The sequence below is a fragment of the Chiloscyllium punctatum genome, chromosome 12, assembly GCF_047496795.1.
Source record: "Chiloscyllium punctatum isolate Juve2018m chromosome 12, sChiPun1.3, whole genome shotgun sequence".
In the NCBI taxonomy this organism is placed as follows: Eukaryota; Metazoa; Chordata; class Chondrichthyes; order Orectolobiformes; family Hemiscylliidae; genus Chiloscyllium; species Chiloscyllium punctatum.
Genome location: NC_092750.1, coordinates 12,356,780 through 12,371,296, shown reverse-complemented (window position 1 = coordinate 12,371,296; position 14,517 = coordinate 12,356,780). Strand labels below are relative to the sequence as shown.

Below are 14,517 nucleotides of genomic sequence, written 5' to 3'. Positions count from 1 at the left end.
AGCTGTCTGCCTCAGTGAACAATTTGGATTAACTTTTACCAACCGCCTCACAAATTTGGAAAAGTCAACGTGCAGACCTCAAAGGCTCCCTGTTTCTGAAGAAAGCAAGATCCTTAACCTCACCAGACAGAACCCCATGGTAAAATAATAACCACAGAAATGTAATAATCAGAGAAAGACACGGGTTTTCTGACATAATTTTGTGTTAAGTTCAAGACCTTGTCCTTCATCATGGTTAGACAGCTTCTGTTAATTGAAAGTCTTTTCATTTGCATTAAAAATGAATGGGATGGTTATTTGAATTTACCAGCATAAATAACATGGCAACAGCGATGTCTAAAATAAAAATTGACTTCAGAGGGGCAGACTTTTAATTAAAGCTGTCTGATTTCAGTGTACAATTTACAGTCAATACATCGAGTTTTCACATCAGTGACCCTGGAGCCTTAGTGTCCTGGTACAGGGGGTGGTGTGGCATAACAATATGAAATGGCAGCTTGGTGACTATGATACAGGATGGTTAATACTCAATATCTGCAAGGGTGAGAGTTCAAATCCAATCACAGCAGGTATTTTAAAATCAGTTACATCAAATAATTAAATTTACTCAAATCCGTCTGAAATGAAAAAAAGTTGGGACTGGATTCTCATTGAGACAAGGCCATGCTAAGTTGTCCGTAGTGTTAGGTGCAGGGGTAAATGTAGGGGAATGGTTCTGGGTGGGTTGCTCATCGGAGGGTCGGTGTGGGCTTGTTGGGTTGACGGGCCTGTTTCCACACTGGAGGGAATCTAATCTAATCACGTCAGGCCTGACCTGGGTGTGATTTCCTCCTTTTCCAGCCGGCTGCACCTATGCCAGCAGAGAAGGGGCTGGCATGAGACTGCGGCACTGGTGAGAAACCCGAGCTCAATAGAGAGCCATTTGAACTGAGTTTTCATTGTAGGAAAGGCAATAACCACAATGTGGGAAGGATAAGTTCATGGAGGAGACACACATCCTCATGAAGGGCAGATAGGCAGATGGCACAGAAAACATGGGTTTTCCTGCAATGGCTGTTAATGCTGGATAACGTTACATATTTCGCCAAATAAAATGGCATCAGGTATAAGTTCAATGATTGGGAGCAATTGGTTTGTCACCAACAGGGTGTAATTAATTGATGTGGCAATGCATATATTATCCAATAAGGTAAGAAACTGGATATGGATATTGTGGCATTGAAGAACTTAACAGACATTTATTACATCTAACTATTATGTCCAAGTTTTACGTTCCTCAGGCATATAATTACCTGGGCCAATATTAAGCTGTTGTGTTGTAACAGAGGAGCATGTTTCCCAATAGCATATTAGTGATCCAGGTTAAGATGGAGAATGAGATTTGTATACCCACAGGTTACACAATACAATGTAGTGATGCTATTGTAAGCACGTCTTTTATTATTGGCTGACATATTGACCGTGAGACATAACACAACTCTGAAATACATGAATGTGCTTGAGTAATTGAACCCCTTGTTAATAAGTTGTCAAATTATCTGTATCTACAGAAAGCAGAGCCACCTAGAGTGAAACGGCCTAGAGGGAGACCGAGAAAATGGGTGAGTGGCATACAATATGATGAACAAAGTTACTTCCTTGCTGTTAAAGAGTTTTAATTCTCTCAGTGGTCTCTGGGACCATGGTATTAGATTCTCCAATATCCCTCCCCATGTTTTCATTTACAAGCACCCTGCCAATAATGGGAAAGTCAGTGAGAAGGAGGTACATGTTTTGTTGCAGGCCTGAGGGAGGTAATTTGGCCTATCATAGGTCTGCTAAAGTGATTTATTGCAGGCTGTTCTTAACTAGCTGAGTCCTCAGTGATGTCATTTGCATGGGGGTGGGCATGTTTTATCTTGTTGAAAACAAGCCAGCGAGGGAAGCAAGTATTTCAGTGAACCAACAACATGTTAATATGAAAGTTAATATCAAAGAGACCTTGGTTTGAATTAACTTGTGTCAGCCACCACAGAAAACCGCAGTCATATACTCAGAGATTTTGGAACAAAGGGACAGGAGTGAGACAAGTACATGAATAAAAAATGCTTGGAGGGATATAGGCCAGGCACAGGCATGTGGATTAGTTTAGTGTGGGACTATGGTTGCAATAGACTGGTTGGACCAAAGAGTCTGTTTCCATGCTGTATGACTCTATGAGTAGGCCATTCAGCCCCTTTAGCCTGTTCCACCATTCAACGAGATCATGGCAGACCTATGACCTAACTCCATATACCTGCCTTTGCCCCATATCCCTTAAAACCTTTGCTTAACAAAAATGTATCTACCTCTGATTGAAAGTTAACGACTGATCTAGAAAGTTAACTACTGCCATTTGTGGAAGAGAGTTCCAAACCTTTCCCACCCATTGTGTGTAGAAGAGCTTCTGAACATCTCTCCTGAGGACCTAATTCTCAAACCCTTAGCTGTACAATCCCCAACCAGTGGAAAAAAGTTTCTCTTTATCTCTCCTGTCTTTTCCTGTTAATATCTAGAATATTTTAATCGGATCTTCCCTTAACCTTCTAAATTCTAGAGAAAACAGGCTTCATTTGTCTAATATCTCCCAGAACTTAACCCCTGAAGTCCAAGTAACATTCTTGTAAATTTATGACCAACAATTTGACACAAAGTGGCCTCATAAATCCTTCTTTATTTTCTAAATTTTTGACATCACTGAAGAGGGGAATGTACATCAATGTGGGGAGTGTCACATGTGAATTGCTCTTTAGGAGAAGTAGTAAGCATATGATGGGCCAAATGGCCTCCAGTGCTGTAACAATTCTCTGATTCTATAAGAGTTGAAGGTGGTGTCATCATACTAATGTCACCAATAGTGTGGGGACCTGAGTTACAACCCCTTTGTAGCTTGTGGAACTTAAATTCAATGAATAAATCTGGAATTGAAAGCTGGTGGTAGGGATAAGAAGATATCTGGCTCACTAAAATCCTTTAGGTTAAGGAAATTAGCCATTGACTCCAGCTCTGGCCTATGTGTGACTCCAAGCCAATGGTTGACTCTTAACTATCCTCTGAAATGGTGAAGCAAGCCACTCAGTTCCAGGGCAGTTACGGATGGACAACTATATTGAGCTTATCATTGACACCCACATCACCATGAAAGAATAAAAGCAGAAAAAAAACACAACTTTTACACTTTCTATTCAAACTGATGGACATTGAGCTCTCATTTTCTACCCGTGTTGGTATCAGATACTGGTCTCTGGAGCAAAGCTGCTCTTGTAGGTTGGAATCTAATTTCTGTTGAGTGCAAGTACAGAGACGTTCCTGATGAAGGGCTTTTGCCCGAAACGTCGATTTTCCTGCTCCTCGGATGCTGCCTGACCTGCTGTGCTTTTCCAGCACCACTCTAATCTAATCTCTACAAGTACAGAGAACCTGCTCCCTGCCCAAACCTTTCAGGAATAGATGACCTTAACTTATTTTCTTCCTGTATATATGGAGTCTACAGGCTATGAGTGACTGAGGTCACGTCAGCAAGGGTCTGTTTAATCCACTTGTCTTTGTTCAGGTGGCCAGCTGTATTTGCTACCGAGTATAATTGTTGGGTTAATGAAGGTTGTGTCAGGTTTGGTTTTGTTATTCCTTCACGGGATGTGGGTGTCGCTGGTCGGAGCAGTATTTATCGACCATCCCTCGTTGCCTTTAAGGTGATGGTGAGCTGTCTGCTTGAACCACTGCAGTCTGTCTGGTGCAGGGACAACCACAACATCATTAGGGACAGAGTGGATGCCAAGTGGTGTGTCTCATTTCATTTCTTTTTCATCCTTTCCAGCAGTTGATATAACTAGGAGGCTATTTAATAGGAGAAAGTGAGGGCTACGGATACTGGAGATCAGAGTCAAAGAGTGTGGCACTGGAAAAGTACAACAGATCAGGCAGTATCCGAGGAGCAGGGGAGTTGACGTTTCGGGCATAAGCCCTTCATCAGGAGATCACAGGGCAGTTAAGAGTCAGTGAAGGACATTGGTAAACTAGGTGGGTTTTTTTTTTACAAAAAGCAATAATGTTTTCATGGTCATCGGTGGACTTTTAATTCCACACTTCTGTGGAATCTTAAACCCACCAGTTACTTCCTTCTTAGATGATGTGGTCCCCTTGATACTTTTGTTAAGCGTATCACATAATTTATTTCCTTTGTGAATGTGAGGAAAGATTAGATTACTTACAGTGTGGAAACAGGCCCTTCGGCCCAACAAGTCCACACCGCCCCGCCGAAGCGCAACCCACCCATACCCCTACATCTACATCTACCCCTTACCTAACACTACGGGCAGTTTAGCATGGCCAATTCACCTGACCTGCACATCTTTGGACTGTGGGAGGAAACCAGAGCACCCGGAGGAAACCCACGCAGACACGGGGAGAATGTGCAAACGCCACACAGTCAGTCGCCTGAGGCGGGAATTGAACCCGGGTCTCTGGCGCTGTGAGGCAGCAGTGCTAACCACTGCACCACCGTGCTGATTGCCTGCTTGTTGAATCACATCGTGAAGACTTCTCAGCAGAGGCCATCTTGTCTTGAAATGAGATTTGACCGCTGGGCAACCTAGTCAAACTTACCACTGTGCCACAAGACCAAATTCTCTTATAGAATCTAAATCACTGTCAAATATCTATCATCCATACCTAAGCCCTCTAAACCTCCTCAATTAGATCAATGTCTTGGAACACATTCCCAGTTCTCCATGATTAAGTGTATAAATGATCTGAATCTCTTTGTTAGATCCTAGGGATGTACCCAGGTCTGCAATATCCCTTATTATATACATCAACGGGCAACTCTTTAGATTCCAGCCTGTAACTCACTCCATGACTCATATACAGCCCATGGGGGGCAGCACAGTGGCTCAGTGGTTAGCACTGCTGCCTCAAAGCTCCAGGCACCTGCGTTCGATCCCAGCCTCTGGTGATTGTCTGTGTGGAGTTTGTATGTTCTCCCTATGTCTGCGTGGGCTTACTCCAGGTGCTCTGGTTTCCTCCCACAATCTGAAGATGTGCAGGTTAGGTGAATTGGCCATGCTCAATTGTCTGTCGTAATCAGGGACGTGTAGGTTAGGTACATTAGTCAGGGATAAAATGTAGGGGAATGGGTCTGTGTGGGCTGCTCCTTGGAGGGTCAGCATGGACTGCTGGGCTGAAGGGCCTGTTTCCACACAGTGGGGATTCTACATACAGCATCTGATTCATAGGATTAAATTGTTACCTGTAAACCTTGCTGGGGAGTCTGTAAAAACACTGCACAATTTTTAGATAATATTTAAGTCCACAATACATCAAGAACTCCCAAAGTGTAGGCCTACTTTCCAGCAGAAGTCGGTGGGTCTAGAGGTCAAACGAGCCTGTTCCTGAAGAAAAAGGGATGTGATGGCCTTGTGGTGTTGCTGCTGGCCTATTAATGCAGAGACCCAGGTAATGTTCAGAGGACGCAGGTTCAAATCCAGCCATGGCAGATAATGGAATGTGAATCCAATAAAAATCTGGAATTAAGAGTCTAATGATGACCATGAAAGCATTGATGGTTGTCAGGAAACGCCCATCTGAATCACTAATATCCCTTAGGGAAGCAAACTGCTGTCTTGGCTGACATGTGACTCCAGACCCACAGTAATATGGTTGAATCTTAACTACCCTCTGGGCAATTAGGAATGGGCAATAAATGCTGGCCTAGCCAGCGATGCCCACATCCTGTGCGTGAATTAAGAGAACTTTAAAAATGAAGCCTGGCCTGCCTCTTTGAAGTGATTTTCTCCTGGCAAACCAAACACCCAGTTCACAGAACAGATGGAAATAAGGGAAGTTTATTGGGGATTTTTGATGTGTTTTTAATTAATTGTAAGAAGTGTACTGATGGCAATGTTGCGGATACTGAGGGCAATAATTGGTGGACATCGGAATGCAATTAAAACATCACAACAACATCCCCCGTAAACAACTGTAATTTATTTCCCATCTGGGACTTTAACAGGCAGTGTTTTCTGACATTTATTGTGCAGCAGCAGGTAGTGTGCTTTCAATTAGCCTCGTTCAAGCTTTTAACAAGTTTGTGCAGTCCCATATTAAACCAGAGAAATACCCAGTTCCAGCAGTAGTGTTTGGACCTTGGTCAGAAAGGGAAGTAGACCTGAGCTAAGCTTAAATGGAGCAGAATTATCACAAATAAAGGCCCTTCTTCCCCTCGTACCTATCCTGGCTATTTGACAAAGACTTGGAATTAGTTGCAAAATTCCAGATTTAACCATTAAATCTGAATTCCATGGTGAGATTTTAACCCAGTTTCCCAGTGAATTATAGATTAGTGGTGCTGGAAGAGCACAGCAGTTCAGGCAGCATCCAAGGAGCAGCAAAATCGACGTTTCGGGCAAAAGCCCTTCATCAGGAAGGGCTTCCCAGTAAATTAGCCTGGGTCTCAGAGTTAATGGTCTACTTACATTGCCACTCTAGTACTACCTTTTTTGGTGTGATATTAGATATTAATTTTCATAGCTAACCTAGGCAAGAATGTTGAACAGCACAGAAACAGACCCTTCAGTCCAACTTGTCCATGCCAACCAGATATCCTAAATTAATCTAGTCCCATTTGCCAGTGCTTGGCCCATACCCCTCCAAACCCTTCCTATTCATATACCCATCCAGATGCATTTTAAACGTTGTAATTGTACCAGCCTCCACCACTTCCTCTGGCAGCTCATTCCATACACGTACCACCCTCTGTGTGAAACAGTTGCCCCCTAGGTCCCTTTTATATCTTTCCCCTCTCACCCTAAACCTATGCCCTCTAGTTCTGGACTCCCCGACCCCAGGGAAAAGACTTTGTCTGTTTACCCTATCCAAAACCCTCATGATTTTATAAACCTCTATAAAGTCACCCCTCAGCCTCTGACACTCCAGGGAAAACAACCCCAACCTCTCGTTAGAGCTCAAACCCTCCAACCCTGGCACCATCCTTGTGAATCTTTTCCGAACCCTTGCAAATTTAACAACATCTTTCCTGTAGTAGGGAGGTCAGAATTGAACATCTCAAAGTTCTTTACATCATTGAAGTAGAGTTATTAATATTACAATATTTACTAAACACGGGTATAAATTTTGACACAGCAAATGGCCAGATAATCCTTTCTTTTGATGTTGGCACAGAGGTAAATGTTGGCCAACGCACTTGTCTTTGTTCAACATCGAATCCAAAGGCCTTGTGGAGACTCACAGGATTCTGAGGGCCTTGACAGGGTAAATACAGAAAGGTTGTTTCTCCTCATGGGAGAATCTAGGACCAGAGGATATAGTCTCAGAATAAGGGCTCTCACATTTAAGACAAAGATAAGTAACCTTTCTTTTCTCAGATAGTTGTGAATCTGTGGCTGTTAAGTCTGGGTCGAGCGTGTGGTGCTGGAAAAGCACAGCGGGTCAAGCAGCATCCGAGGAGCAGGAGAATCGACGTTTCGGGCAAAAGCCCTTCTTGGGAAATGAGGATTGTGTCCCAAGGGGGCTGAGAGATAAATGGGATGGAGTGGGGTTTGGGGGAGGTAGCTGAGAAAGTGATAGGTGGATGAAGGTGAGGGAAAAGGTGATAGGTCAGAGGGGGGAGTGATGGACGGGTCCGGAAGGCAGTGCCGAGTTGGAGGCTTGGGACTGGGATAATGTGGGGGGAGAGGAAGTGAGGAAACTGTTGAAATCTGCATTTATCCCGTGTGGTTGCTGGGTCCCAAGGTGGAACATGAAGCGTTCTTCCTCCAGGTGTCGGGTGGTAACGGTTTGGCGGTGGAGGAGGCCCAGGACCTGCATGTCCTTGACGGGGTGGGAGAGGGACTTGAAGTGTTCAGCCACAAGACGGTGGGGTTGGTGGGTGTGGGTGTCCCAGAGATGTTCTCTGAAACGATCCGCAAAAAGGCATCCCCTCTCCCCCGGGTGCAACGGACACAGTAGATGACATTGGTAGAGATATAGGTAAATTTCTGACAAATGTGGAAGGATCCTTTGGTGGTTGAGTCTGGGTCCTGAATATATTCAAGGCTGAGATGGGCAGATTTTTAATCAATAAGGGAATCAAGGGCTATGGGGAAAAGGTAAGCAAGTGGAGCTGAGGATTATTGGATCAACTATGATCTCATTGAATGGTGGAGCAGACTCGATGGGCTGAATGGCCTACTCCTGCTCCTATGACTTATAGAGCAGCACACCCAACACTGCAGCATGCCCTTAGCACCACGAGTGGTCAGCCTCAATTTCTGGAGTGGGTCAGGAACCCACAACCTTGCAAATCAGAGGTGAGTGTGTCATTTTGAAATCCAGCAAGTGTAACCTTGTGCATGACTATTTGGATCTGGAGAGATCCAAGACTTGGAAGAGATTTTGTCAAGGTTGGTGTGCTGTTCGGAACAGCCTAATCAGAACTAAACACTGTCTGTTATTTCCCACTTCCCATGGGATTCCATTTAATATTTTAAGTGCCAGATGCATGAGGGACAGCCATACCATCCTACGATGAGGGAAGCTATTCAGTGCTTGAAACTTGGCATCAGCTGGCAATGTAGCAACCTGTTAAAGAGTCTCCTGGTCAAACCAGGGAAACTCTGCATCATGGCTACACGTTTCCTGGCCAACTCCATTGCCATTAACATGAAACCCGAGAGCAAAAAGGTAGAGTCATAGAGATGTACAGCATAGAAACAGACCCTTCAGTCCAACCCGTCCATGCCAACCAGATATCCCAACCCAATCTAGTCCCACCTGCCAGCACCTGGCCCATATCCCTCTAAAACCTTCCTATTCATATGCCCATCCAAATGCTTCTTAAATGTTGCAATTGTACCAGCCTCCACCACTTCCTCTGGCAGCTCATTCCATACACGTACCACCCTCTGCGTGAAAAAGTTGCCCCTTAGGTCTCTTTTATATCTTTCCCCTCTCACCATAAACCTATGCCATCCCGGCCCCAAGGAAAAGACTTTGCCTATTTACCCTATCCATGCCCCTCAGAATTTTGTAAACCTCTATAAGGTCACCCCTCAGCCTCTGACACTCCAGGGAAAACAGCCGCAGCCTGTTCAGCCTCTCCCTGTAGATCAAATCCTTCAACCCTGGCAACATCCTTGTAAATCTTTTCTGAACCCTTTTCAAGTTTCATAACATCTTGCCGATAGGAAGGACACCAGAATTGCACGCAATATTCCAACAGTGTCCTCACCAATGTCCTGTACAGCCCGTAGAAGTGTACTTCTTCAAAATTAAATTTCACTTGTAAATATTTCACGTGACAAGGATTTCACTTTTAAAGTTTTTTAAAAATTCATTCACGGGATGTGGGTTTTGCTGGCCAGGCTGGCATTTATTGCCCATCTCTAATTACCCAGAATGCAGTTCTGAGCCAACTACATTGCTGTGGGTCTGGAGTCACACATAATCCAGACCAGGTAAGGATGATAGATCTTCTTCCCTCAAGTACATTAGATTAGTTTTGAGACTGTTTTACTTGGAGAGCTAAACGTATTGGTGCACACGCGTGGTTGGGTGTGTGCTTGTCACAAAAAAAGCCAAGGATATTTGCTTTATTGTGAAGGAATAATGTTGGTTGCTTTTTGCTCAGTCGCTATTGAAAGTTCTTGCTTGTGTCCAGTGTTGTACTCACCACTCTGTGTGGGATTTGGCTGGGCTTTCCTTCCATTGGAAAGGAGACTGTCATAGTCTGAGCGAGGACGGGCTGGGGGAACTGAAACGTTGTAAGTGAACTCAACAGCCCGCCAAGAATTTGCAGCCAGTTCCTTGAGATGGCCCCACATTTGAATAATACTGACACTAACCCATCTTCATAAGCCCACATCAAGCGCTTCCCTCCACCATAAGGTCAGAAGTGGGGATGTTCGCTGATGGTTGTACAATATTCAGCACCATTCACGACTCCTCGGCTTCTGAAGCAGTCCGTGTTCAAACACAAGATCTGAACAATAGCGAGGCTTGGGTTGATAAGTGGCAACTAACATTCAAGCAACATAAATGCAAGGCTATAACCATCACCAACAAGAAAGAACCTATCCAACATCCCATGACCTTCAGTGGTGTTACCATCACTGAATTCCCCCACCATCAACATAAACATTGACCAGAAACTCAACTGGACTCATCACATAAACACAGTGACTACTAGAGCAGGTCAGAGACTAGGTATATTGCAGTGAGTAAGTCATTTAGATTAGATTAGATTAGATTACCTACAGTGTGGAAACAGGCCCTTCGGCCCAACAAGTCCACACCGCCCCGCCGAAGCGTAACCCACCCATACCCCGACATCTACATCAAGATCTACATCTACCCCTTACCTAACACTACGGGCAATTTAGCATGGCCAATTCACCTGACCTGCACATCTTTTGGACTGTGGGAGGAAACCGGAGCACCCGGAGGAAACCCACGCAGACACGGGGAGAACGTGCAAACTCCACACAGTCAGTCGCCTGAGGCGGGAATTGAACCCGGGTCTCCGGCGCTGTGAGGCAGCAGTGCTAACCACTGTGCCACCGTGCCTCCCAAAGCTTGTCCACCATTTGTAAGGCATAATTCAGACGGCTGATGGAATTTCCTGCACTGGTCGGGATAGTTGCAGCTCCAACAACACTCCAGAAACTTGACACCATCCAGGACAAAGCAGTCCCCGCTTGATTGGCACCACATCCACAAGCATCCATTCACTCCACCACTGATGCTCAGTAGCAGCAATTTGTACCATCTACAAGATGCACTGCAGACATTCACCAACAATCCTCAGACAGCAGTTTCTGAACCCACAGCTACTTCCAGCCATAAGGACAAGCGCAGCAGATACATGGGAATACCACCCCTGCAAACCACTCACCATCCTGACTTGGAAATATATCACCATTCCTTCACTGTCACTGGGTCAAAATCTTGGAATTCCCTCCCTAAGGGCATTGTGGGTCTGCTTATAGCACGTGAACTGCAGCAGTTCAAGAAGGTAGCTCACCGCCACCTTCTCAAGGGGCAACTAGGGATGGGCAATAAATGCTGGGCCCAGCCAGCCATGCTTATGTTCCATGAATGAATGAAAAAGAAGTTTCCTTGTCTTGACTGTCCTACTCACACCCAGATGCCAGGTCCTTCCCATCTCACACCTCCATGTTTCCCATCTCACCGTTCCCTGCAGCTTGCTTCCACTCCTCTGTCCCCCTGACCCCAGTCTGTACCTGTCTCCCTCTCCTTCACTATCTGAGCCTCCATTGCAAGCTGTCATTCTCCTATTTCCCCTCCACAGCCTGAGGGGGTGGAATTCCCCGGAAAGAGGGAAGCTGCTGACCCTTCCACACAAAGTGCGTAAAGCTAACTGATGCACGCCACTTCAAACCATGTCATGTCCCTGCTGACTTCATCCAGACAGCAGGCTGCAAGGAAAACAAGCTTCACACTGATGAATACTCATTACATGCAAATGTAACACAAGCACCAGCCCAGCACAGGATAGTTTAAGGCTAGAGACATGGGCAAGTAACACTCACTGCTTTACTCCTGCAGTCTAAGTGGGGACACCCCAGTGATGGCCCCTGCTGTATAACTGGGGACACCCCAGTGATAGTCCCTGCAGTCTAAGTGGGGACACCCCAGTGTTGGTCCCTGCTGTATAACTGGGGACACCCCAGTGATAGTCCCTGCAGTCTAAGTGGGGACACCCCAGTGATGGCCCCTGCTGTATAACTGGGGACACCCCAGTAACAGTCCCTGCAGTCTAAGTGGGGACACCCCAGTGATGGCCCCTGCTGTATAAATGGGGACACCCCAGTCACAGTTCCTGCAGTGTAAGTGGGTACTCCCCAGTGATGGCCCCTGCTGTATAAATGGGGACACCCCAGTCACAGTTCCTGCAGTGTAAGTGGGGACACCCCAGTGATGGCCCCTGCTGTATAAATGGGGACACCCCAGTGACAGTTCCTGCAGTGTAAGTGGAGACAACCCAATAATAGCCCCTGCAGTGTAAGTAGGGACACCCCAATGATGGCCCCTGCAGTGTAAATGGGGACACCCCAGTGATGGTCCCTGCTGTATAAGTAAGCTCACCCCAATAATAGCCCCTGCAGTGTAAGTACATTACTATGTATGAGAACTTGCTGTGTGAAAACTATCTCCTGCACTTGACTGTATAATGACAGTAACTGCATTTCAAAATAACTCATATTGAGAGGTAACATTGAGATGTTTCTGAGTGTATTATGTGGCATTGTGAAAATATAAGCGTTTCTAAACTGTATCGGCATCAGATAGTGGATTTTCATGTGTAACCATTTTAGCCTCAGAAGTTTTTAAATGATCACACTCCATTGAAGAAATAATTGCAAACTCTGTCCAATTCTTCCCATCAATTCCCATTTAAAGAGGAAACAGAGGGATGACAGCATTGCAACTGAATCTGATAAAGGAGTCCCTGAATTTCCCGGAGATGGTGCTGGAGATTGGGTAGAGAGGACCCCTCTGGACACTAATCCCTGACACTTAATCAGGGGGAGAGTGACAAGCTGTCATATTGGCAAGGAGCAGCCAGGAGCAACTGGACACATCTTTGCAACCAGTTTTTAATTTTCTTTATTCAGTCAGGAGTTATGGGCATCACTGGCAAGTCCCAGTGTGATTATCCATGTCAGAGGGGGCTTCTTTCCTGGATTGAAGCAGTCCTTGGGATGAATCAGTCCTTGGGATATAGGGACTGTTAGGGAGAGAATTCCAGGATTTTGACCCAACGACAGGGAAGGAACGGCGATATATTTCCAAGTCAGAATGGTGAGTAACTTGGAGGGAAACTTGCAAAGGGTGGTGTTCCCAAGTACCTGCTGCCCTTGCCCTTTTAGCTGCAGGAAGGGAGGTGGGAGCGACAGACCAACTCCTTCAGTTCCTTGATATGTGACTCATGTGAGAAATTTAAACTTTATAAGCCTACATACCTGGCTCAGTTTATTTTCTTTATTCTTTGACGGGATGTGGGTGTCACTGATAAGACCGGTATTTGTTACCCGTCCCTAATTTCCCCTTTTCCAAGCGGCCCAGGGACTATTTAATGAGTCAGCCACGTTAGTGTGAGACCAGACCAGGAGAGGCTGGCTGATTCTTTGCCTTAAAAAGCATGAACGAGCCAGGTTGGTTTTGATAACAATCGGTGATATTGTTGTCACTGTCAGCATCACCAGACGCAGATTCTTCGACTTGAATTTAAACTTTGAGAAAGTGAGGGTTGCAGATGCTGGAGGACAGAGTCAAAAAGTGTGGCACAAGCTCAAAACGTCGTCTCTCCCGCTGCTCGGATGCTGCCTGACCGGCCGTGCTTTTCCAGCGCCACACATTTTAACCCTGAATTTAAGCTTCACCAGCTGCATGTGCTGGGATTTGAACCCAGGACCACAGATCATTAGCCTGGGCCTCTGGATTACCAGAGGAGTGGCATTATCACTGCAACCCCGTCCCCTAAATTGCATCATTCAGATTAGGCATATCACTGAGAATGAGTAAGGCACCTGGGTGGCCAGAATAATTGTTAAAAACCACACAACACCAGGTTATAGTCCAACAGGTTTGTTTGGAAGCACTAGCTTTCAGAGCACTGCCAAATAAACCTGTTGGACTATAACTTGGTGATGTGTGATTTTTAACTTTGTCCACCCCAATCCAACACCAGCACCTCCAAATGATGAATAATTGTCGTTATTTAATAGGCTCATGCCCGAAACGTCGATTCTCCTGTTCCTTGGATGCTGCCTGACCTGCTGCGCTTTTCCAGCAACACATTTTCAGCTGTTATTTAATTAGCCCCATCATCCTGCGTTGTTTATCTAGATGTGTCACTGTCGTGTTTTAATAGAGGACCGTTCATAGTATTCAGCTTTTATCCCATCTTGGGTTTGCTCCTTACATTCAGGGAGGAATATCTGGAGGCCCCGCTCCTCTGCAGCTTTTCAAACACTTTAACGTAACCAATTGAACCCCCTGCTGCCTGCCATACAAACTCTCCAACCAGGTTTTAACAGGAACAGACTCCTCGCGACTTCCTCACTCTTATCTGTCAGCTCAGGCCCGAACAGGTCGAACAGAGAAAAGGGTGGGGGGGGGGGGGGGGGGGTGTTTGGCCAAATGGACGCTTCCCAGGGAAACCTCTTCCCCCCCCCCCCCCCCACCAGCCCCCCAACCCCCCTGCCAATCGACTCATGGCAAAACCAACAGTCAACAAAGGCAGGTTTTGTGGAATCCTCCCAGCCACAGACTGAGAGGGGCTGTGCAGTAATCTTGCAGGTTATTAGTGCCATTTGTGTGCTGGAGAATCAGTGGGGAAGAGGAAATGTGGACTATTAGTGAAGGAAGTGCTCAGCTGGGATAAACATTCCAGGGATACCACACATCAGGACACCAGCTGCCAGTATTCCCTCTCACCTTTCAGCCATAACTCCTCTCCACCCCCCCCCCCCCCACCCC

The 14,517-nt window shown here is 45.8% G+C and overlaps 1 protein-coding gene across 4 annotated transcripts in view; it reads left to right on the top strand.

Annotated features, from left to right (window-relative positions):
• LOC140483601 (high mobility group protein HMG-I/HMG-Y-like) overlaps positions 1 to 14,517 on the top strand; it is a 254,191-nt gene that overhangs the window by 95,839 nt on the left and 143,835 nt on the right. For all 4 annotated transcript variants that reach the window (XR_011962008.1, XR_011962009.1, XM_072581857.1 and 1 more), the window contains exon 4: positions 1,551 to 1,601. Coding sequence is in view for 2 of the 4 variants with exons in the window: in XM_072581857.1 (XP_072437958.1) it covers positions 1,551 to 1,601 (51 nt within the window). In the remaining 2 variants the exon portion in view is untranslated. The remainder of the gene's footprint in view (positions 1 to 1,550; positions 1,602 to 14,517) is intronic.